The 26,737-nt window shown below is 44.0% G+C and overlaps 1 protein-coding gene across 1 annotated transcript in view; it reads left to right on the top strand.

The window, feature by feature from the left end:
- The window catches only part of LOC142684076 (histone H3-like centromeric protein A), a 43,447-nt gene extending 17,158 nt beyond the window's left edge, over nucleotides 1-26,289 (top strand). Inside the window, exons 5-6 of the mRNA XM_075847466.1 lie at nucleotides 25,182-25,333; nucleotides 26,184-26,289. Coding sequence (XP_075703581.1) covers nucleotides 25,182-25,333; nucleotides 26,184-26,289 — 258 coding nt within the window. The remainder of the gene's footprint in view (nucleotides 1-25,181; nucleotides 25,334-26,183) is intronic.
- Nucleotides 26,290-26,737: the final 448 nt, after the last annotated feature.

The raw sequence follows: 26,737 nt of genomic DNA, 5'->3' as shown, positions 1-26,737 counted from the left end.
GCAAATCGGTGATAAAATCCATGGAGATATGTGTCCAAGGTTTCTGGGGAATGGGCAACGAACGTAGTAAGCCCGCTGGTCGGGACCTGGGAGTCTTGGACCTAGCACAAACCTCACAAGCGGCGACGTAGGCCTTAACGTCTTTAGGCAACCCAGGCCACCAATAGTTTCTGGCAATGAGGTGTTTGGTGCCCAGGATGCCTGGATGACCAGATAGTGCGGAGTCATGATTTTCCCTAAGTACCCTTAGCCGGTATTGCAGGGGAACAAACAGCTTGTCCTCAGGAAGGTTCCCGGGAGCTGAACCTTGATCAGCTGCAATTTCAGAGACTAAATCAGAATCAATAGAAGAAATGATTATACCGGGAGGCAAAATACAAGCAGGATCTTCCTCCGAAGGAGGGCTGGCCATGAAGCTATGCGACAGTGCATCGGCCTTAATATTTTTAGACCCAGCCCTATAGGTAACCAAAAAGTTGAATCTGGTAAAAAATAGCGCCGATCGAGCTTGTCTCGGGTTTAGCCTCCGGGCAGATTCTAGGAAAACCAGATTCTTGTGGTCGGTAAGGACCGTTACCTGGTGCCTAGCCCCCTCCAAGAAGTGGCGCCACTCTTCAAATGCCCATTTAATGGCTAAGAGTTCGCGGTTGCCAATATCATAGTTACTCTCAGTGGGCGAAAACTTCCTGGAGAAGTAGGCACAGGGGCGGAGATGGGTGAGGGACCTGGTACCCTGGGACAAGACAGCACCCACTCCCACCTCGGATGCGTCAACTTCCACGATAAATGGCTCCATTTGGTTGGGCTGAACCAGCACCGGGGCCGAGATAAAGCACTTCTTAAGGACCTCAAAAGCCTGGACAGCCTCTGGAGACCAGTGGAGGAGATCAGCACCTTTGCGAGTGAGGTCCGTAAGAGGCTTAGCGATGACCGAGAAGTTAGCAATGAATCTCCTGTAATAATTAGCGAACCCCAAAAAACACTGTAGCGCCTTCAGGGAGGCAAGTTGGACCCATTCCGCCACAGCCTGAACCTTGGCGGGGTCCATGCGGAATTCATGAGGAGTGAGGATTTGACCCAAAAATGGTATCTCCTGTACCCCAAACACACATTTTTCGGTTTTTGCAAACAGTTTGTTTTCCCGAAGGACCTGGAGCACCTTCCTGACATGCTCAATGTGGGAGGGCCAGTCCTTGGAAAACACCAGTATGTCATCAAGGTACACTACAAGAAATATCCCCAGGTAATCTCTCAAAATCTCATTTATGAAATTCTGGAAGACCGCCGGCGCATTACACAACCCAAAGGGCATGACGAGGTATTCGAAATGACCTTCGGGCGTGTTAAACACAGTCTTCCACTCATCCCCCTCTTTGATGCGGATAAGATTATACGCCCCCCCGTAGATCAAACTTAGAGAACCATTGGGCCCCCTGAACCTGATTAAAGATATCAGGAATCAAAGGAAGGGGATACTGGTTCCTTACAGTGACCTTATTCAGGTTACGGTAGTCAATGCATGGCCTAAGACCACCATCCTTCTTCCCTACGAAGAAGAAGCCAGCACCTACCGGAGAAGTAGAGGGGCGAATGTAACCCTTGGCCAGGCATTCCTGGATATACTCTCTCATGGCTTCACGTTCGGGACAAGAAAGATTAAATATCCTACCCTTAGGAAGCTTAGCTCCCGGTACCAATTCGATAGCGCAATCGTATTCTCTATGAGGAGGTAACACTTCGGAGGCCTCCTTAGAGAAAACATCAGCAAAGTCCCGAACAAACTCAGGTAGCGTGTTCACCTCCTCAGGGGGAGAAATAGAATTAACAGAAAAACATGACGTACAACATTCATTACCCCATTTGGTTAGCTCCCCAGTATTCCAGTCAAACGTGGGATTATGCAACTGCAACCAGGGAAGGCCTAAAACCAAATCGGACGATAATCCCTGCATCAACAGTACAGAGCACTGCTCCAAATGCATGGAGCCAACAAGGAGTTCAAAAACAGGGGTATGCTGTGTAAAATAACCATTAGCAAGAGGAGTGGAGTCGATACCCACTACCGGGACAGGTTTAGGCAAATCAATCAAAGGCATAGCAAGAGACATAGCAAATTCCACAGACATGATATTAGCAGAGGACCCTGAATCCACGAAGGCGCTGCCGGTAGCAGACCTACCACCAAAAGAGACCTGAAAGGGAAGCAAGATCTTATTACGTTTCATATTTACGGGAAATACCTGTGCGCCCAAGTGACCTCCCCGATGATCACTTAGGCGCGGAAGTTCTCCGGCTGCATTCTTACGCTTAGGACAGTTGTTTACTTGATGCTTGTCATCCCCACAGTAGAAGCAGAGACCATTCTTCCTGCGGAAATCTCTACGTTGTTGGGGGGACACGAAGGCCCCGAGTTGCATAGGTACCTCTGAGTCTTCCGGGGAAGAACGAAGCGACGGAACCTCGGGAGGCATCATGGGGGAGTCGGAGGAGAAAACACATAAACGTTCGCGTTGTCGTTCCCTGAGACGTCGGTCAAGTCGTACCGCTAAAGCCATAACCTGGTCTAGGGAGTCAGAAGAGGGATAACTAACTAGCAGGTCTTTCAGGGCATTCGACAGACTCAACCTAAACTGGCACCTTAAGGCAGGGTCATTCCACCGAGAAGCTACGCACCACTTCCTAAAGTCAGAACAATACTCCTCAACAGGTCTCTTACCCTGACGTAAGGTCACCAGCTGACTCTCGGCAAAGGCAGTCTTGTCAGTCTCGTCATAAATGAGTCCGAGAGAAGAAAAGATCAACGGAGGAAAGTTCAGGGGCGTCAGGAGCCAAGGAGAAGGCCCATTCTTGGGGCCGTCCTGGAGCCGGGACATAATTATACCCACTCGCTGGCTCTCAGAACCTGAGGAGTGGGGCTTTAACCGAAAGTAAAGCCTGCAACTTCCCCGAAAGGAGAGAAAAGCCCTCCGGTCCCCTGAGAACCGGTCGGGCAACTTGAGGTGGGGTTCAGGAGTTGAGGTGAGGGGAACTACCAAGGTAGCATCAGGCTGGTTGACCTTCTGAGCCAGGGCCTGGACCTGTAGGGAGAGACCCTGCATTTGCTGAGCCAGGGTCTCAAGGGGGTCCATAGTAGTGTCAGGGACCAGGGTAGACTAGGTATATGGGCTTGTGATTATGTAATGATAGGGGTAGGGAAACGGACAAGCGAGCCCTAATCTACCCGCCACTCTGTCCCTGCCTACTTGCAACGACCCGCCCTAGGCGACGGGGTACAACTGGGCGGCGGTTCCTACGCTCAGTAAGTGCACAAGACAAACATACAAGGGAATATAAAGCAAAGGGAAAGGGGCAGTTGCCCACGGCAACACCGTGAGCAACAGAGTGGTGAACGAGCCAAGTCAAACCAGGAGAGCACGAGGTACAAAACGCAGAGCAGAAGAGTCGTCAGAAAGCCAGGGTCAGAATGGAGCAGGATCAAATTGTTCGGAGCTGTAGCTGGGCCAGGAAACTACACGGAAAGAATCACAAGCAAGGAGGAACAGGAAAGGCAGGTATAAATAGACAGAGGGCGGGAGCTAGCTGAGTCTGGCCAGGCTGCAATAGGCTCTCCCACTCCTAAGCCTGCCAGCCTGAGTGGTGGAAGCTGGAGTCAGTCTCAGAGAGATAGACTCAGGTGAAGACTGATTACCTCTGGAAGTTAACCCCGAAGCTGTGCCTGGCAGATCCTTTACACCTGGGCCAAATTCCGGGTTACCCAAAACCGGAGTGAGGGGTGATAACAGTTGTGATATTCCCTCTCTACTCCGCACCTTTCTAAACACCTGTAAAGTTGGATATATGGTAGGATGATCACAAAATTATTTTTTTCTATATAATATTGCTTTTAGTATGTCATTAAAATAAATTTTATTTATTTGTGTTGTACTTTTTCTTTTTCTTTTTTTTCTTTCTTTTACTCTATGGGGGCTGCCATTTTTTTTTTATCTCTGTATGTGTCGATTAACGACGCATACAGAGATGGAATACGGCAGTTACAGGGCATAGGAGTCAATGAACGGGAGCCGTTCCATTGACTCTGCTCTCTGTCTCTGTACTGCGCAGACGCAGGTCAGAGTCACACAGCAGAGCAGCTGTTTGCAGGGAGAGAGCAGGCGCCATACTGAAGACCAGCTGCACTGCAGGTAAGGTGTGTGTCTCTTTCTGTCCCACTCTCTATCTCACAGACCCCCGCTTTCGTGACCCCCGACGGGCCCCCCCCCTTGTATGAAGGACACATGATGCAACTGTACTGGGAAAGCCCTGAACGATAAATCTCTCTAGTTGTGCTGAGACTGTTTGGGAATGTGACTAATGAACCTCTCAGTCTCAGCACAACTAGAGAGATTTATCGTTCAGGGGTCTGGGAAAGCTGGGTGACCACCATTACCCCTCCTACTGGAGTGTGAAAGGTTCATTAGTCACATCCCCAAACACACTCCAGTAGGAGGGGGTAATGGTGGTCACCCAGCTTTCCCAGACCCCCGAACGATAAATCTCTAGTTGTGCAAAATCAAGTGTAATCAAGCATTTTTTTTAATGTGCTTTTTGGCACGTAAAATGTGCAAAAAATACACGGCGTGTGAACCGGTCAACTGAAAAGTCATTCTCTTCACTTTCATCATTTTAAGGGTATGTTCACACGCAGTGTTTTCAGCTGAAAAATCGGAAGCAGGACGCCTGCAAGCGTCTGCCCATTGGTTTCAATGGGAGATACGCCGTTCTGTTCCGACAGGGCGTTTTTTACGTGGTCGTTTTCCAAAACCGGCACGTAAAAAGATGCCCGCCAAAATGAAGTGTACATCACTTCTTGGGACGTTTTTGGAGCCGTTTTTAATTGACTTTATAGAAAAACAGCTCCAAAAACGGCCGTAAAAACGTGAGTTAGATTAAAAAATGGCTGAAAATCAGGAGCGGTTTTCCCTTTGTTTAGTAAGCGTGTGAACATACACTTAGCCTTTTGGTGTTTCCTATAACTTCTGCCAGATGCAGAATCACACCCAAAATGGCTGCCGGACACTGCTTAGCAATTTGAAGACACCTTTTCCTGGCTTGTGGGAGGGGGGGGGTGAGATTCCCTCCCACATTTACGGCAGCTGTGAGTCAGGTTGCTTTGCCTTATTCACCTTGCTGTAATTCTGGGAAGTTCTCCCCCTGGTGGCCAACATAGGAAAACATGTCAAATTATTATTTAATTTTTAATACTTTCCACCATATGGAAGAAAAAAAAAAATACAGCAAAAAACTTAAAAAATATAATAGCAATAAGTAACAACACTTAAAAAAAAAAAAGTTTAATTTGCGACACATTCCCTTTAAGGCAGCAGAATAGGCTAGTAAAGCTCTGTATATTGGCACACACCTCACACTCCATTACGGACCATAATTGCAGATAAAAATACTCATCCATTCATTTCTATTGCAAATGGACACCTCCTATATTTACAGGGCCACCTGATCGCATCCTGCAATATTGACACAGATTAAAGAGAACCTTTAATCTTTAACCCCTTAACGACCAAGGACGAAAATGAACGTCATGGTCGGCTGCTAGTTCCCGCACCATGACGTTCATTTTCGTCCGCATTTCAAACTGTCACTCTGTGTAAACACAGAGTGACAGACCCGCGCTGACAGTTGTCCCCGACAGCTGAGACATCAGTCTTGCCGGACAGCGGACCATCGCCGCTGATTTCGGCAGTTAACCCCTTAAGTGCGGCGACGGAATGCCGTCGCCGCATTTAAGTGGTTTGAAGCACATCAGCAGCCCCCACGAAGTGATCGTGGGGGCTACCGATGCTTGTCACGGCAATCGGAGGTCAGATAATGACCTCCGGGTTGCCATGCACGGAAGTCTCGGAGGAACAGCCTCCGGCCGTTCCTCCTCTGCTTCCTGTCAGTGTGACAGTCACGTCACAATGACAGTTAGAGTACATTACACTACGTGTGTAGTGTAATGTACTCTAGCAGCGATCAAAGCTGCAAGACTAAGTGTCCCCTAGTGGGACAAGAAAAAAAAGTAATAAAAATGTTTTTAAAAAAGTGTAAAAATAAAAGTTATAAGTTCTATAAACACTAAATGCTTTTTTTCCTATAATAAAACTTGAAAATGAACACGTTAAAAAAGTACACATATCTGGTATCACCGCGTTCGTAACGACCCCGACTATAAAACTATAATGTTGTTTTTCCCGCACGATGAACACCCCAAAAAAAAATCAATAAAAAACTACGACAGAATCGCAATTTTTTGGGTCACCACCGCTCCCTAAATAAAGAATAAAAAGTGATCAAAAAGTTGCATGTACCCGAAAATAATACCAATAAAAACTTCTATCCGTCCCGCAAAAAACAAGCCCTTACACAGCTTTTTTGACTAAAAAATTAAAAAATTACGGCTCTCAGAATATGGTGACACAGAAATTTTTTTTTTTATAAATAAGTCATTTTATTGCGCAAACGCTAAAAAAAAGGACCAAACCTATATACATATGGTATCGCCGTAATCGTACCAACCTGCAGAATAAAGTAAAAATGTCATTTATAGCGGTGAACGCCGCAAAAAGAAAACCTAAAAAACGGTGTCAGAATTCCTGTTTTTTGCTCAGGATTGCAAAAAAATTGAATAAAAAGTGATCAAAAAAAATCGCATGTCCACCAAAATGGTACCAATGAAAACTACAGATTGTCCCGCAACAAATAAGCCTTCACACCACTCTATTGATGGAAAAATAAAAAAGTTATGGCTCTTGGAAAGCGGTGAGTGAAAATCTAAAATATGAAAGCAAAAAATAGATCAGTCCTGAAAGGGTTAACTCATTTCTAATGAAAAAACGTATGACAACATGTTGGGTATTTCCGTACTCGGGAGAAATTGCTTTATAAAAAAATGGTTGTTTTTTTCCTCCTTTATCCCTTGTGAAAATGAGAAAATGCAACATTTTAGTGGAAAAAATGTTGATATTAATTTTCGCGCCCTAATTCTAATAAACTCTGCAAAAGACCCGTGGGGTCTAAATGCTCACTATACCCCTAGAAAAATTCCTTGAAGGTTTTTCCAAAATGGGGTCACTTTTGGTGGGTTTCCACTGTTTTGGTCCCTCCAGTCCATTGCAAATGCGACATGGCACCGAAAACCATTCCAGCAAAATCATAAATCCAAATGGCGCTCCTTCCCTTCTGAGCCCTGCTGTGGGTCCAAACAGCAGTTTATTACCACATATGGGGTATTGTCGTAATCGGGAGACATTGCTTTACAAATGTTGGGGTGCATTTTCTTCGTTATTCCTTGTAAATAATAAAAATTTCTATGTTGTTTCAGAAAAAAAGTACATTTTAATTCTTAGAGACTAATTTCAATATATTTAGCGAAAAACCTGTGTGGTCAAAATGCTAACTATACCCCTAGATAAATACCTTAAGGGGTCTAGTTTTCGAAATGGGGTCGTTTATGGGGAGTTTCTATCATTCTGGCAGCTCAAAGCTTCTCCAAATGTACATTGGGGCCTAAAACATTTTCAAGCAAAATATGAGTCCTGAAAGCCTCCGGGTGTTCCCTTCCTTTGGGGCCCTGCCGTGTGTCCAAACAACGCATTAGGGCCATAATGTGGGTATTTTTGAAAACAGGAGAAAGAGGGTGATAGATTTTGGGGTGTGTTTCTTCATTTTCATGGTCGCTTTACAAAGAAATCGGTCTTCAAACTGATACTTTTATGAAAAAAGTGAAATTATTATTTTTTTCACCTGATATGCATTAAATTTAGCAAAGAACTGTGGGGTCAAAGTAATTACTATACCCCTAAATAAATACCTTATGGGGTCTAGTTTTCTAAATGGGGTCATTTATGGGGAGTTTCTATCGTTCTGGCAGCTCAAAGCCTCTCCAAATGTACAGTGGGGTCTAAAACATTTTCAAGCAAAATATGAGTCTTGAAAGCCTCCGGGTGTTCCCTTCCTTTTGGGTCCTGCCGTGTGTCCAGGCAGCGCATTAGGGCCACAATGTGGGTATTTTTGAAAACAGGAGAAAGAGGGTGATAGATTTTGTGGTGTGTTTCTTCATTCTCATGGTCGCTTTACAAAGAAATTGGTCTTCAAACTGATACTTTTATGAAAAAAAGTGAAATTTTTTTTTTTTTCACCTGCTATGTATTAAATTTAGCAAAAAACTGTGGGGTCAAAATACTTACTATACCCTTAGGTAAATACCTTAATGGGTCTAGTTTTCTAAATGGGGTCATTTGTGGGGGTTTCCATCACTCTGAGACCTATGAGCCTCTGAAAACCTGGCTTGGTGCAGGAAAACAAAATGTACTTCAAAATGTATAAAATTATTATTCAATTTGTAAGTCCTCTAAATTGCTGAAAATTTATTTTATTTTTTCAAAAGTGCTGCCAAAATAGAGTAAAGAGATAGAAATATATATTTAATTAAAAAAATTGTACAGTATGTATGTACATATGTGACATATTGCAGTTAAAAATAGGGGAAAATGGTAATTTTTACAAAATTTCTTCCATTTTTCTATTTTTTAATTAATTTCCGCAAATCGTATCAGTCTACTTTTACCACTAAAATAAAGTACAACATGTGACGAAAAAACAATGTCAGAATTACTTGGATATTCAAAACTTTCACAGAGTTATTCTCTGATAAAGTCAGACATACCAGATTTGACAAATCTGGCTTGGTCATTAAGGTACAAACATGCCCGGTCATTAAGGGGTTAAAGGGAAGGTGTCGCGCAGATTTTTTTTTTTTATATGTTATTGCTTTTAGTATGTTATTAAAATAAATTTTATGTATTTGTGTTTTTGTGTTGTACTTTTTTATTACTATTACTTTTACTTCACTTCACTATGTGGGCTGCCATTTTATTTTCATCTCTGTATGTGTCGATTAACGACACATACAGAGATGGAATATGGCACATACATCCCCATAGAGAATGCGAACGGGAGCCGTTCCATTCACTATAGCGTACGCCGTCTGTGTGGGAATGGCACATGCGCCGCTCCCACACAGTCCAAAAGGAAGGTCTTCGGCCGAGCGACATCCGGCGCCATTTTCATGTGGACCGGAAGTCACGGCCGGACAGTAAGATGACTACTTCCGGTCGCGGCTTCCGTCCATATGTTCAGAAGCAAGGACTAGGAGCGGACGGAGCGGCGGCGGCAGGAGCAGGTAAGTTATGTTTGTGTATGTTCGTGTTATACTGTGTATTTACCACTGTATCTAATCCTCCTACACTGTACATTTGCTCAAAAAATGGCGACACACAGTGTAGGAGGTTTGAACATTCAACCCCCTCCTTTCTCCTGGCACTAGCCAGGATAAAGGAGGGGGGATTGTTTGAGTACGCTAAAGCGAGTGTGTCTTCTCCAATTTTGCAGCATAAAGCAATGAGGTTGCTTTACCACATGCCAATGCTGCAATTTTGGGAATCGCTCCCTCTAGTGACCAGCACATGGAAATGTTATAAATTAGAATCTAATTTATAATATTTCCTGACTTGTGAAAAAATGTTAAAAAATTAGAACAATGTTTAATCATTTATATACTAACAGTTTAACTAAAAAAAAAAACAAAAAACATTTTTCTAGCGACACATTCCCTTTAAGCTAAAGAAATGCAGCTCGATCGCGTTGAGATCTGGTGACTCAGTCATTGCAGAATATTCCACTTTTTTGCCTTATATACTCCTGGGTTGCTTTCGCAGAATGTTTTGGGTCATTGTCCATCTGTCCTGTGAAGCAACGTCCAATCACCTGCTGCATGTGGTTGAATCTGAGCAGAAAGTAAATCCCTGAACACTTCAGAATTCATCCGGCCGCTTCTGTCTTCAGTCACATCATCAACAAACACTAGTGACCCAGTGCCAGGCAGCTATGCATGCCCATGCCACCACACTGCCCCCGCCATGCCACCACATTGCTACACATGCTATACATGTATTACACAGGATGTGGTGTGCTTTGGATCATGAGCCGTTCCGAGCCTTCTCCATACTTTCTTCCTCCCATCATTCTGGTGCAGGTTGATCTTAGTTTCATGCTGTTCCAGAACTGGGCGGCTTCTTTACTTGTTGTTTAGTAAAGTCTAATCTGGCCTTTCTGAGGCTCATTAATGGTTTTCACCTTGTGAACCCTCTGTATTTGCTCTCATGAAGTCTTCTCTTTATGGTGGACTTAGATACTGATCCACCTACTTCCAGGAGAGTGTTCGTCACTTGGGTAGATGTTGTGAAGGGGTTTTCTTCACCATGGAAAGGATTCTGCGATCATCCACCACTCTTGTTTTACGTGGACGTCCAGGCCTTTTGGAGTTCCTGAGATCACCAGTGCGCTCTTTTTTTTTCTTTTTTTTTTTAAGAATATACCAAACTGTTGATTTGGCCACTCCTGACATTTGTGCTTCTCTCTGATGGATTTCTTCATTTTTTTTCAGCCTAGCGATGGTCGGTTTCACTTGCATTGAGAGCTCCTTTCACCTCATGTTGTGGGTTCACAGCAACAGCTTCCAAATGCAAATCCCACACCTGGAATCAACTCCAGACCCTTTACCTGCTTAATTGGTGATGGAATAACGAGGGAATAGCCCATGCAGCCCATTAAATAGCCTATTGAGATAATTGTCCAATTACCTTTTGGTCCTTTGAAAAAGAGGCAGCTACATATTAAAGAGCTATAAGGGTATGTTCACACGGCCTATTTTGGGTATTTTTTCGGGCCGCATAACACATTGCCTTGTTGTGCCAATAAAGATTTTCTAGACCCGCTGTAAACCATTTTACCCGTAAGTCACAGGCTACAGCGGGGGTTCCCAACCAGTGGCTCATGAGCCACCTATTGCCTGCTGTATGGCTGACCATAGGAGTCCTTCGTAATGACCATGTGAATCGTCAATTTACATTGTTCCAGCAGAATGGGTGCTGGTCTCGGTGCAAGTCGCCTTAAAGAAGTGACCACATCTAATGCTTGGCGCACTGGTCGTCACTTTTTTAGTGCCAGTGTCATTTTTATTATTTCTAGTTTTTGAAGTAAAGCAGTTTTAGTAATAAAATACCACAAAAAAACCCCGGACCCTCACATACCTTGACCCCAGAAGCTGAGACGATAGATGTGGCCGTATTTCTGGGCCAGGCGCATGAAATGTCGAGGAAGATCACTGCGCCCCAGATCCATCAGATTCCCGATAAATGGCAGTGGTGCGGGACGCGGAGGGCGCTGGTTCTGGTCGAGTCCTGACAGGCGACATTTGGAGTGGGAACATCTTAAGTATAGAAAGAAGAGGACGACGAGGGCCGGCAGCAGCAGAGGGACCATAGTGAAGCTGAAGACTTAGGCCTCATGCACACGACCGTAGCCATATGCACGGCCGTGAATTTCGGGTCGGCCGGCTGCGGACTGTCAGCCACGAGCCGCCCGCAAATCGCGGGACATGCACATGGCCGCGGCCATTATTTTCAATGAGCCCGGATCGCAGAAGACAGCCGTAATAAGACAGGTCCGTTCTTTCTGCTTAGCGGGCTCCCGGGCCATGCACAGACCGTAAAAACTACGGTCGTGTGCATTGCCCCAGAAAAATGAATGGGGCCGCAATTCTCCCGTGGATTTTCGGGGGAATTGCGGCCGCAAAAGCACGTTCGTGTAGATGGGGCCTTAGGAGATGCTGGGTGTATATGTAGAGACAGGCGTAACCTTGAGGACAGGAAATATACAGAGGGAGGCATGGAGATTGATAGGAGAGGAGGAAGCGGACACAGGGTGAGCACTCAGTGTGGAGAAGACACATTTTATGCACAGCCATAAATTGAGTGGAGTTCCCCTTTAATAACCTCACCAGGTGGCAAGGCCCTGGCATGCTGGGAGTCGTAGTTTCACAACCGCTGCACATGCCCAGTACAGTGGACTCCTCAGCCTGGGATCACTGCAAGTCCAAATTACATTGGCGGCAAGATTTGGGGGCTCTGAACTCCTCTCTACAGCAATCTACAAATTATATCACATCGCCTACAGGTCCTGCGCACTAAATTGCCCAGGTGCTGTGCGGTTTATCTATAGGGTGGATGGGGCCCTTTAAATGATGGAGTTTCTATTCACAGCCCAAGATCCTGTGACCGTGACCTTCCCCTGTGTTTTATCGCTTCATCTAATGAATGACAGGACTGTACTGACCTTGGGCGCAGACGGAGGGTGAGCGGAGAATAAGTCAAGGAGAGATGAATGATGGATAAGACAAATGAAACGAGGCCTCCGTGTGTGTAATGTAATATGCAGTGTTTGTGTGTGTGTGTGTATACACATACACATACACACACACACATTATACATACACACATATATATATATATATATATATATATATATACAAACACACATATATATACATATATACACACACATTATATATATATGTATATATATATATATATATTACATACACACACACACACACACATATACAGTATATACACACACACACATATACATATATAAGTATACATATATAAGTATATATATATATACACACATACATATATATATATACACAAATACACTACCGTTCGAAAGTTTAGGGTCACTTAGAAATTTCCTTATTTTTGAAAGAAAAGCACAGTTTTTTTCAATGAAGATAACATTAAATTAATCAGAAATACACTCTATACATTGTTAATGTGGTAAATGACTATTCTACCTGCAAACGTCTGGTTTTTAATGCAATATCTACATAGGTGTATAGAGACCCATTTCCAGCAACCATCACTCCAGTGTTCTAATGGTACATTGTGTTTGCTAACTGTGTTAGAAGGCTAATGGATGATTAGAAAACACTTGAAAACCCTTGTGCAATTATGTTAGCACCGCTGTAAACAATTTTGCTGTTTAGAGGAGATATAAAACTGATCTTCCTTTGTGCTAGTTGAGAATCTGAAGCATTACATTTGTGGGTTCGATTAAACTCTCAAAATGGTAAAAAAAAGAGAACTTTCATGTGAAACTCGACAGTCTATTCTTGTTCTTAGAAATGAAGGCTATTCCATGCGAGAAATTGCCAAGAAACTGAAGATTTCCTACAACGGTGTGTACTACTCCCTTCAGAGGACAGCACACACAGGCTCTAACCAGAGTAGAAAGAGAAGTGGGAGGCCACGCTGCACAACTGAGCAACAAGACAAGTACATTAGAGTCTCTAGTTTGAGAAATAGACACCTCACAGGTCCTCAACTGGCAGCTTCATTAAATAGTACCCGCAAAACAAACGCCAGTGTCAACGTCTACAGTGAAGAGGCGACTCCGGGATGCTGGCCTGCAGGGCAGAATGGCAAAGAAAAAGCCATATCTGAGACTGGCTAATAAAAGGAAAAGAATAATATGGGCAAAAGCACACAGACATTGGACAAAGGAAGATTGGAAAAAAGTGTTATGGACAGACGAATCGAAGTTTGAGGTGTTTGGATCACACAGAAGAACATTTGTGACACGCAGAACAACTGAAAAGATGCTGGAAGAGTGCCTGATGCCATCTGTCAAGCATGGTGGAGGTAATGTGATTGTCTGGGGTTGCTTTGGTGCTGGTAAAGTGGGAGATTTGTACAAGGTAAAAGGGATTTTGAATAAGGAAGGCTATCACTCCATTTTGCAACGCCATGCCATACCCTGTGGACAGCGCTTGATTGGAGCCAATTTCATCCTACAACAGGACAATGACCCAAAGCACACCTCCAAATTATGCAAGAACTATTTAGGGAAGAAGCAGGCAGCTGGTATTCTATCTGTAATGGAGTGGCCAGCGCAGTCACCAGATCTCAACCCCATAGAGCTGTTGTGGGAGCAGCTTGACCGTATGGTACGCAAGAAGTGCCCATCAAGCCAATCCAACTTGTGGGAGGGACTTCTAGAAGCATGGGGTGAAATTTCTCCCAATTACCTCAGCAAATTAACAGCTAGAATGCCAAAGGTCTGCAATGCTGTAATTGCTGCAAATGGAGCATTCTTTGACAAAAGCAAAGTTTGAAGGAGAAAATTATTATTTCAAATAAAAATCATTATTTCTAACCTTTCTCAATGTCTTGACTATATTTTCTAGTCATTTTGCAACTCATTTGATAAATATAAGCGTGAGTTACCCCAAACTTTTGAACGGTAGTGTATACAAAAAAAGATAAGGCTACATGTCTATATTCTCCCAGTGATCTGCATGTGAGTGTAAAAGCCCTTTAGGCCTCTTTCACACCAAGTTTTTTTTTAACTGCGGTTTTTAATATACTTATATTACTTATATAGGTCAGGTCTCTATGCTCTATTTTCTCATGAGCTTCTCAGAGGGGGGTTACCAGGAACTAGGAAACCCCTCTAGGTCTATTCATGCTCAGGGCCGACCTTATGGGTGTGCGACCTGTGCCATTGCACAGGTCTCCATTCCCCTGCTTGTGTTTCAGAAGCACCCGGGCCTGGCGAATCAGCAGCTGCATTTCCGTCCGGTCGCTTCTTCGGTCAGTGGCGTCACTATCGTTGTAGCAGCCAAAGCGGCTACTAGCGGCAACACCGGGCATGAGGGTGCAGGTGCCTCCCGCCTGGACGGCACCCCCATGTTATCTCCCTGATCTTCTATCTACTAGGCCAGTGGTTTCCAACCAGGGTGCCGCGAGAACACTTCAAGGGTGCCGCAACATTCCTCTGAACCACGGCCATGCTTTCTCTCCTCCTCCTCACAGCGTGCAGTGCATGGGAGGAGAAGGGGATTTTTTGCAGCCTCTGTAGATGGCACCCCCCACCCCACCTTCCTGTATATAGCACCCCCCCCCGTTCCTGTACATAGCTCCACTGTAGCTCCCTGAAGGAGCGGAATCCCCCTGTGGCCGGGGATTATATGGACAGTGACATCAGGGGCAACTCGTGAAGTGGAATCCCCGCCTACAGGGTTGCTGGCGCAGTGATTTGGCTCCAGGCGAAGCCCCTGACGTCACTGTCAATAAAAGGACAGAGACGTCAGGAGCTTCTCATGGAGTGGAATCCCCGGTCACAGTGTCGTCAACGCTGTGGATGGGGATTCCGCTTCAGGAGTTGCCCCTGATGTCACTGACAGAGACATCAAGCTCTCCATCCAGGAACGGAAACCTCAGCCACAGGGGGATTCCGCTCCTTCAGGGAGCTATAGTGCCGCTATCTACAGAAGGGGGGTGCTACCTACAAGGGGGCTGTGTGGCACTACCTACAAGGGGGCTGTGTGGCACTACCTACAAGGGGGCTGTGGGGCACTACCTACAAGGGGGCTGTGGGGCACTACCTACAAGGGGGCTGTGTGGCACTACCTACAAGGGGGCTGTGTGGCACTACCTACAGGGGCTGTGTGGCACTACCTACAGGGGGCTGTGTGGCACTGCCTACAAGGTGAAGGTGGGGGATTATGGCATTGTCTACAGGGACAGGTACGGGGGCACTATCTACAGGGGGACACTATCTACAAGGGGGGGTGGCTGTGTGTGGCAGCCAGGGGAGGTGGGCATTATACTGTATGGAGGCCACTAGGCGGACATATTATACAGTGTAGGGGCACTACAGGGAGCAATATACTGTGTGACACTTAGGGGGCATAATACTGTGTGGGCAGCATTAGGGGACAAAATACTGTGTTCTTGAATAATATATATTAAATATTATTATACTGTATGGGGGCACTAAAGGAGCATTCTACTGTGTGTGGGGCACTAAAGGGGCATTATACTATGTGGGGGCACTATATAGGGCATTACACTGTGTGGTGGCATTATACTTATTTATGGGGCATTTATGATGGGGTGGACCGCCGAAAGATAATTTCGCATGGGACATCATCTATCCTAAGGCCGACTCTATTCACGCTAATAGGATATACAGAAGGAGATTGCTATCAAGAGGCAACCCCTTTAATGGAAGACATAAAATTACAAATCTGCACTATTTCTATTCATTTCTTCTCTTTTCTCTATTAAGTAAAAATTAAATAAACATAATAATAATCACAGGCACTCTACAATAGTTATGTGATTTAAGTAAATAATAACATGTCATTAATGTCATTTTGAAAAAATTAAAAGGAAAAGGTTCTATCGTACCACCCGCATGCTTGCCTGGTTAAAATATGGTCACTGTATGTGGTCTACTTTGTTACCAAGTCAACCTCAAGTGTTTGACTGATTCTGATTTAATGTAAATATATTTATGGGCCTACTATTATATTATTATTTGTGTTTCAGTTTGTACTGCATTTACATAATGTAGCTATTAGTATGTAGTACATGTTATTTATCATACTAAACTTTCTGAATTTGCATGGTGTTCATGTATAACAAAAAAAATATTCTTCTAATTTAATGCATTATATTATCATTGGTGTCATTATAATATACTACAAAATAAACTCAAGCAGGAATAGATTTTTTCCTTTTGGACAGTAGAAGCTTCATATTACTAAGATCTCTGTAAAGCACTATTTCTTTCATTGTTTAAGTATCGCCTAAAGAAGTCTGTTTGCTTTTGAGACAAATACTACATAAATTAGACGTTATATTAGACTCATAAAAAAAATGATCACTAATTTATACAATTATTGCCTTTCCTATATTATCTTGGTCTCTAACACAGGAAATAGATTCCAGATGACAACTAGTGATGGTAGCCATTACAGCTCTGCTCAGCTGACAAACTCAGCATCGCTAATGTACGTACACGACCGTTCAAAAGTTTGGGGTCATCCAGACAATTTTGTGTTTTCCATGAAAACTCACGCTTATATTTATCAAATGAGTTGCAAAATGACTAGAAAATATAGTCAAGACATTGACAAGGTTAGAAATAATGATTTTTATTTGAAATAATAATTTTCTCCTTCAAACTTTGCTTTCGTCAAAGAATGCTCCATTTGCAGCAATTACAGCATTTCAGACCTTTAGGGTATGTGCACACGCTAGCTACGTTTTACGTCTGAAAAGACAGACTGTTTTCAGGAGAAAACAGCTGCGTCGTTTCAGACGTAAAAGTTCCTCGCATTATGCGAGGCGTCTGTGACGCTCGTAAATCTTGAGCTGCTCTTCATTGACTTCAATTAAGAACGGCTCAAATTACGTTGCAAATAAGTGTCCTGCACTTCTTTGACGAGGCAGTCATTTTACGCGTCGTCGTTTGACAGCTGTCAAACGACGACGCGTAAATGACAGGTCGTCGGCACAGCACGTCGGCAAACCCATTCAAATGAATGGGCAGATGTTTGCCGACGTATTGTAGCCCTATTTTCAGACGTAAAATGAGGCATTATACGCCTTGTTTACGTCTGAAAATAGGTTACCTTCTGTCTTTTATCGCTTCATCTAATGAATGACCAGAAAAGCAAAAAGCACGGCGCCACATAGTGCAGGTCAATGGGGTTTAAATAGAATATTGAACGTGGTCTATTATGCTCACCACGATAGTGCTTGGAAAAGGCAATGAAAAAGTCCACAGGTGCTGCTGCCAGGATCCAAACCGGTAAACCAGGTGGTCACCGCTAGTTAGAACGTAAAGAGGTAGTGGAAAAAGGGAGGATCCCGTGAGGCGCTGCTGCATGGCTGTTGAAGGAACTCAGCGATGGTAGACAAAATGATATAAATAAATATATGTTTATTGAAAAACATTAATAATAATGGCTACGCGTTTCAACGCTGTACTAGCGTCTTCCTCAGGCCGTTAAAATTACATACAAAAGAGGTTGCTTATATATCAACGGAAATCTAAGCACACAGGAAGGAAAAAAAAGGGGTCAAAAGGGGAAAGGTCAAAGAATGATTGTGACGTCATAAATAACATCTATATCGGAAAATTGTTTAGAATTGTTTATGACGTCACAATCATTCTTTGACCTTTCCCCTTTTGACCCCTTTTTTTTTTCCTTCCTGTGTGCTTAGATTTCCGTTGATATATAAGCAACCTCTTTTGTATGTAATTTTAACGGCCTGAGGAAGACGCTAGTACAGCGTTGAAACGCGTAGCCATTATTATTAATGTTTTTCAATAAACATATATTTATTTATATAATTTTGTCTACCATCGCTGAGTTCCTTCAACAGCCACGCAGCAGCGCCTTACGGGATCCTCCCTTTTTCCACTACATCACACACACACACACGCACACACACATATACAAACATATATATACATACACACACACATTATATATATATATATATATATATAACACACACATGTGTATATATATATACACATACACACATATACGCTACCGTTCAAAAGTTTAGGGTCACTTAGAAATTTCCTTATTTTTGAAAGAAAAGCACAGTTTTTTTCAATGAAGATAACATTAAATTAATCAGAAATACACTCTATACATTGTTAATGTGGTAAATGACTATTCTAGCGGCAAACGTCTGGTTTTTAATGCAATATCTACATAGGTGTATAGAGGCCCATTTCCAGCAACCATCACTCCAGTGTTCTAATGGTACATTGTGTTTGCTAACTGTGTTAGAAGGCTAATGGATGATTAGAAAACACTTGAAAACCCTTGTGCAATTATGTTAGCACCGCTGTAAACAGTTTTGCTGTTTAGAGGAGCTATAAAACTGACCTTCCTTTGAGCTAGTTGAGAATCTGGAGCATTACATTTGTGGGTTCGATTAAACTCTGCAAATGGCTTGAAAAAGAGAGCTTTCATGCGAAACTCGACAGTCTATTCTTGTTCTTAGAAATGAAGGCTATTCCATGCGAGAAATTGCCAAGAAACTGAAGATGTCCTACAACGATGTGTACTACTCCCTTCAGAGGACAGCACAAACAGGCTCTAACCAGAGTAGAAAGAGAAGTGGGAGGCCCCGCTGCTCAACTGAGCAACAAGACAAGTACATTAGAGTCTCTAGTTTGAGAAATAGACGCCTCACAGGTCCTCAACTGGCAGCTTCATTAACCCCTTCCCGCTACTGGACGTATTATTAGGTCATGGTAGCTGTATCGTTCGCGCTCCATGACCTAATAGTACGTCTCGGGAGTAACGGCCGTTTCGGCCGTCCACCCGACACAGGAGCTGTGACAGCTGATGTCTCGTACAGCAGCTGTCACAGCTCCTACAGCGGGGACCGATCGCTGTGTCCCCGCTGATTAACTCCTTAAAAGTCGCATTCAATAGAGATCGCGGCTTTTTAGGGGTTAAGCTGCCATCGCCGGCCTGCTACACGATAGCGGCCGGCGATGGTGACTATTTCAACCGGACACCAAACAATGGAGTCCGGTTATGCCATCGACGGAAGCCTAGTGGGTCCTGACAAAGTCAGGATCCACTTTTCTTGCTATCAGTGAGTAGCTGACAGCTCTAATACACTGCACTACGCATGTAGTGCAGTGTATTAGAATTGCGATCAGGGCCTCCTGCCCTCAAGTCCTCTAGTGGGACAAAGTAATAAAGTAAAAAAAAAAGTAAAAAAAAGATGTGTAAAAATAAGAAAATAAAAGTAAGTAAAAATCCCTCTTTTTACCTTATCAGTCCTTTATTATTAATAAAAATATATAAATAAACTATACATAATTGGTATCGCCGTGTCCGTAACGGCCTGAACTACAAAATTATTTCATTATTTATGCCGCACGGTGAACGCCGTAAAAGAAAATAATAATAAACCATACCAGAAACACAATTGTTTGGTCACTTCACCTCCCAAATAATGGAATAAAAAGAGAGAAAAAAGTCGCATGTACCTAAAAATGTAACTTATCGAAACTACAGTTCGTTACGCAAAAAATAAGTCCTCGTACGGCTTTATTGATGGAAAAATAAAAAAGTTCTGGCTCTTAGAATAAGGTAACACAAAAAGTGAATGATTTTTTACAAAACGTATTTTATTGTGCAAACGCTATAAGACATAAAAAAAACTATAAACATCTGGTATCGCCGTAATCGTATCGCCCCGCAGAATAAAGTGAATATGTCATTTATAGCTCACGGTGAACGCTGTAAAAAAAATTGAATAAAAGAACAATAGTAGAATTACTGTTTTTTAGTCACCACGCCACCTAAAAATAGAATAAAAACTGATCAAAAAGCCCAAGAAAACTACAATGAATTCCTCAAGGGGTCTAGTTTCCAAAATGGGGTCACTTTTCGGGGGTTTCCACTGTTTTGGCACCACAAGACCTCTTCAAACCGGACATGGTGCCTAATAAAAAAGATTCCTCAAAATCCACTAGGTGCTCCTTTGCTTCGGAGACCGGTGCTTCAGTCCATTACCGCACTAGGGCCACATGTGGGATATTTCTCAAAACTGCAGAATCTGGGTATTAAGTATTGAGTTGCGTTTCTCTGATAAAACCTTTTGTGTTATAAAAAAAATGGTATAAAAATGTACATTTCACCTCTACTTTGCTCTAAATTTCTGTGAAACACATAAAGGGTTCATAAACTTTCTAAATGCTGTTGTGAATACTTTGAGGGGTCTAGTTTCTAAAATGGGGTGTTTGATAGGGGTTTCTAATATATGGGCCCCTCAATGCAACTTCAAAACTGAATTGTAAACTAAAAAAAAAATAAATTAGGCAATACTTCTCTTCGTACATTATACTGATAATATGCCGTGCCCACCCCGAGATTACCCCAGTTTTGACTTTTTGTATAAACGGAGACCCCTATTAGACCGTTTCAGTGCCCGGTTTTACCAAGCATACACCCCCAAGAAGTGTATTTCTATTGATGAGTCCTTGGTACATTTTAAAGGGAGGGTTCAATTCCGCGAGTACCTGCCGGGTAAGAGGGCAAGGTATGGCGTGATGATGTATAAGCTGTGCGAAAGTGCATCAGGGTATACCTACAGGTTTAGGATATATGAAGGGAAGGAAACCAGTAGTCAGCCCCCAGAATGCTTACTGGGAGTTAATGCAAAAATTGTGTGGGATTTGGTACACCCACTGCTGGACCAGGGTTACCACCTGTCCCTGGATTATTTTTATACCAGCGTCCCACTCTTCAACTGCCTCGCTTCCAGTCATGCGGCACTGCTAGAAGAAATCTGAGAGGCCTCCCTAAGACTCTGCTTGGGCAAACACTCAGAAGGGGTGAGAGCAGGGAACATTCTAGCAGCAACATATTGTGTGTCAAGTACAAGGACAAGAGAGATGTCCTTGTATTGACAACAATACATGGCCACACCAGTACCCATGTACCAGTACGAGGTACCAGTACAGAGACCCCCAAACCAGACTGCATCCTGGATTACAATAGGTACATGGGAGGGTTGGACTTGTCAGATCAAGTCCTGAAGCCCTACAGCACCATGCTATATGTAAAAGAAGTTGGCCGTGCACATCATACCGATGGATTTGTACTGTGGATAGGCCATCAATGTTTAGGGACTGCACAACCCCTTTAAGCCTACGATTTAGCAGGCTTAGAGGGCCCATGAGACAGGATCACAGATTGTGTGATCCTGTCTGCTGGGCCCTGTATGTAAGCCAATCACATGGTAGGCTTAGATACATGGCCCATGCGTGATCCTGTCTGCTGGGCCATGTATCTAAGCCAATCACATGGTAGGCTTAGATACATGACCCATGCGTGATCCTGTCTGCTGGGCCCTGTATCTAAGCCAATCACATGGTAGGCTTAGATACATGGCCCATGCGTGATCCTGTCTGCTGGGCCCTGTATCTAAGCCAATCACATGGTAGGTTTAGATACATGGCCCATGCGTGATCCTGTCTGCTGGGCCCTGTATGTAAGCCAATCACATGGTAGGCTTAGATACATGGCCCATGTGTGATCCTGTCTGATGGGCCCTGTATATAAGCCTACCACACTGTAGGTTTAGATACATGGCCCATGCGTGATCCTGTCTGCTGGGCCCTGTTTCTAAGCCAATCACATGGTAGGCTTAGATACATGGCCCATGTGTGATCCTGTCTGATGGGCCCTGTATATAAGCCTACCACACTGTAGGTTTAGATACAGGGTCCAGCAGACAGTAATCTTATACTTTATAAGATTACTGTCTGCTGGACCCTGTATCTAAGCCTAACTTGTGGTAGGCTTAGATACAGGGTCCCACAGACAGTATCACACATGGGCCCTGTATCTAAGCCTAACACATGTGTTACTAATCGTGTTTTTTTGTGTGTTTTCTTACAGGTTTGGTCATTAGACTACGTCGGATTCCAGGACTACTTCGATGACGGCTTTTTTTTTTTATTATCAATAAAATGGTTAATGAGGGTTGTGTGGGTTTTTTTTTTATTTCAATAAAATATTTTTTCTATGTCTTTGATTTTTTTTAAACTATATTACTACCGCCTTAGTAATGGCCTCCGGCTGATTGACAGCATCCATTGCTAAGGCGGGGCTTAGTGTTAGCCGGTGCAGAGGCTAACACTAACCCCCATTATTACCCCGGTACCCACCGCCACCAGGGGTGCTGGGAAGAGCCGGGTACGCTCCAGTACCTGACCATCTGTAGTGATGGTCGGCTACTGGGGCGGCCGCAGGCTGGTAGTATCAGGAGGGGAAAGCCCAAAAACAGTGGCCCTTCCCACCCTGGTAATGCTAGCCTGCTGCTGCTTTATTGTATCTGGCTGGTTATGAAAAATGGGGGGGACCCCACGTCATTTAAAAAAATAAAAATAAAAAATAATTGGAAAGACTGATGGCGGGTCCCCCCCCAATTTTCATATCCAGCCAGATACAACACAGCAGCAGCAGGCAGCATTACCAGGGTGGTAGGTGCCACTGTTTTTGGCCTTCCCCAGCCTAATACTACCAGCCTGCGGCCGCCCCGGTGCCTGACCATCACTGCAGATGGTTGGTACTAGTTCGTACCCGGCTCTTCCGAGTACCCCTGGTGGCGGTGAGTACCGGGGTAATAATGGGGGGTTAGTGTTGGACTCTGCACCTGCTAACATTAAGCCCCGCCTTAGTAATGGAGGTTGTCAATCAGCCAGCGGCCGTTACTTAGGCGGTGATAATAAAGTTTTAAAAGATACAAGCACATAGAAAAAATATTTTATTGAAATAAAAAAACAACCCTCATTAACCATTTTATTGAGAATAAAAAAAACGCCGTCATTGAAGTCCTCGTATCCGAAGTCCAACAACCGAACCTGTAAAAAAACACAAACGCACAAAACGTACCTGTATCTAATCCTATCATGTGTGATACTGTCTGCTGAGCCGCTGTATCTAATCCTATCATGTGTGATACTGCCTTCCGCGCCACTGTATCTAATCCGATCATGTGTGATACTGTCTGCTGGGCCCTATATCTAATCCGATCATGTGTGATACTGTCTGCTGGGCCCTATATCTAATCTAATCATGTGTGATACTGTCTGCTCAGCCACTGTATCTAATCCTATCATGTGTGATACTGTCTGCTGAGCCACTGTATCTAATCCTATCATGTGTGGTACTGTCTGCTGAGCCACTGTATCTAATCCTATCATGTGTGATACTGTCTGCTGAGTCATTGTATCTAATCCTATCATGTGTGATACTGTCTGCTCAGCCACTGTATCTAAACCTATCATGTGTGATACTGTCTGCTCAGCCACTGTATCTAATCCTATCATGTGTGATACTGTCTGCTCAGCCAATGTATCTAATCCTATCCATAGTTTATAGGGTCGTAGTGCTATAGATATGCTGTCTCCTATACACACATTTTTTGGGGGGCGGACACATATGTATTGGGGCTATTTCCCCTGACATTTTAAGCCCTGAGGGTATGTTCATACGGCAGCGTCCGTTACGGCTGAAATTACGGTGCTGTTTTCAGGAGAAAACAGCACCGTAATTTCAGCCGTAATAGCATGTGCAGGCGTCTTTCGCTGCGTCCATTACGGACGTAATTGGAGCTGTTTTTCCATGGAGTCCATGGAAAACGGCTCCATTTACGTCTGAAGAAGTGACAGGCACTTCTTTGATGCGGGCGTCTTTTTTACGCGCCGCCTTTTGACAGCGGCGTGTAAAAAAAATGACCGTCGGCACAGAACATCGTAAGACCCATTCAAATGAATGGGCAGATGTTTGCCAACGCTGTTGAGCCGCATTTTCAGACGTAATTCGAAGCTAAAACGCCCGAATTACGTCCGTAAATAGGGTGTGTGAACCCAGCCTTAGTGACGCCCCGGCTGCTAGTGCTGCATTGTTGGGTCACTTAGGAGAGTTTGCGGGGGGGGCTCAATAAGAACTTTTGCATCGGGGCCCATGAGCCTTTAGCTACGCCCCTGCACAGAAGAACATTTGTGAGACGCAGAACAACTGAAAAGATGCTGGAAGAGTGCCTGACGCCATCTGTCAAGCATGGTGGAGGTAATGTGATGATCTGGGGTCTGATGGTCAAACCCGACATGGAGGAGAGAGCGTAATAACTTCATGTAGGTAGCCATATATTCCTCATAAGACGTGAAGTACAGTGAAAGTGGAGCACCTCATGGAGCCCCTCTAAGTAGTTTATAGGGGAAATATATTGTAAGCTTGTCCCTAATATATATCCAGAACTCAAATCACCGCCAGCATTGTCCGCAGGATCCAGGCCGTGAATGGAGGGAAGTGAAAACTGCTGTCATGGCCGGTCACACTTTATGGCAGCCCCTATGCTCTCTCCATTCACAGAATACAGGGGGCCATAAATGTGGGCATCAATGTGAAATGTAATATCCCTGCAGCTGCGGAGCCCAAAAAAGCCGCCCTCTTCTATCAAGATGTTATCCTTCTTTTCTGTCATTTCTTAGTGACAATTAATATGGCCACAAGGAACTGCCGCCCAGCTTTCCCAGGCTCCTGAATGGCAACATTACCTCATTATCCGTCATGTCACTGTATAACGGGGTGATTTGGCCATACACCACAGATTATACAACAATAGTGGCTGCTGTTGGTCATCTGCGGCACTTTCATACCTGCCAAATAATGAGCTCAATGCATTTTTAGTAGATCATTATTGCGCAAAGGAGGGGGTTTGCCTGAAATATTGATCAAGTGGCCTTATAGGTCGATTCACACAATGCAGTCAAATTGTGGTTTATTGCTTTGTGGCAGTAAACTGCGATATGACGCACTGTGTGAATAGACTCATATACTGTGAATAGACTCATTCACTATGCAGACAGTAAGATTTAATTTGACTCCCACCTTCTCTCAGCTGGAGGACGCTAAGCAACTAGTCACGGACTCCATAACGGCGGGCATCATCTGTGACCTTGGCTCCGGCAGTGGCGTGGATCTTTGTGTCATTACACGTGAAGGGGCACAGGTATTAAGGGGTTACACCGAAATGGAGGCCAAGGGAAAAAGGTAAAATAATATAAGAGGCCATATACATATATAGGGTACCCCCATATCAATGCTACCTCGCTGACAATGTAATGTTGATGGTGGCAGTTTCCCCTGAAATCTCTTGTGGGGGAGAACAAGGATCGTCCATAATGGAGGGTTTATGTTTTAATCACTGTATAATGAAAAGTTCTGCAACTTTCTAATATACTATCAGCTCTAACTCCTCACCCAGTTCAAGATTTCTGCTTGCTTGCAGTGAATGGAAATATTAATTGTTTACATCCAGAAAATGAAAATCCGTTCTGACCTAACTCTGCTAGGGTCTATTCACATGGTGCAGTCAAATCGCGGTTTATATTTGTGATTACCATAACAATTTCATGGCAATGCACCACAACTTGATCACACCGTCTGACTGTGACAAGCAACGCACATTTTCAGCTTGACATAATGGGTTGCAACTATGCATGCTCCATTCACTGATAGCAAGCAGATATCTTGGAAATGATGAGAATTGAAGTACAAAGCACATTAGAAAGCTGCAGAACTTACATAAAACCCTGCAGTGCGTACATAGAATCAGCCCCTACGGCTGCTATGGTGCCCATGGGTCGGGGGCTCAGGTTAGCTCTACACTTATGATTGGTGTGGTGTCAGCTCCCAATGGGGGGGTCTTCTGCTGGATCTTCAGGGCCAACCGCAGGATCTTCTGGTGGGCCAGTACGACCCTGGGTGTGAATATACCATGAGCCATAATGTGAACATGTCCTGCCCCGTCCCCTATACATGCCCCCGCTGCGGACACTCCATCAGATGGTACCAATGTCGCATGGTCTACGTATAATCCTTCTCCCTACTCTCATCCCAGGTGCTCTTCTTATCGTTACCTGCGGGGCACCACCGCCGTCCTGAGCGAAACCGTAACTCGCTGCGATCTGGTGGAAGAAACCGTTCAACGAATGGACACGGCATAACCGGATCTGAGAGGGGAGGGGGCACGATGTACCAATATGATCCGCTTCATTATTACTAATAGTCGTGGGTTCAACCCGTACACGACAAAACCTGATTCTGCCGCCAAATCGCTTCACAATAGAGACAAGACGATACTGCGCTGCCTGCTGGACTGTTCTCTATCCATACGCCTATAATCAATATATTACATAATCTTGTTCTCTGCGGGGCCGGCCTCATATATGGGATTCGGATTCCCATCATTCACACAAGGATTTAATATGTGGGAACTTTCATATAATAAAGAATAAAACTACAACAACCAGGTCATTTGACGTCTGTATAAAAATAAAGATGAGTCAGGTCGTGCGGCGCACGTGATGTAAATACACTGAAATTCCCTTAATCCGGCTTCCGATCATGCAGAAAATCTGATAATTCAGCACTTGTTTCCAGAACAGTCTTGTA

Source organism: Rhinoderma darwinii, assembly GCF_050947455.1.
Source record: "Rhinoderma darwinii isolate aRhiDar2 chromosome 4 unlocalized genomic scaffold, aRhiDar2.hap1 SUPER_4_unloc_4, whole genome shotgun sequence".
Classification (NCBI taxonomy): domain Eukaryota; kingdom Metazoa; phylum Chordata; class Amphibia; order Anura; family Rhinodermatidae; genus Rhinoderma; species Rhinoderma darwinii.
This window is presented reverse-complemented; position numbering and strand designations above follow the sequence as displayed.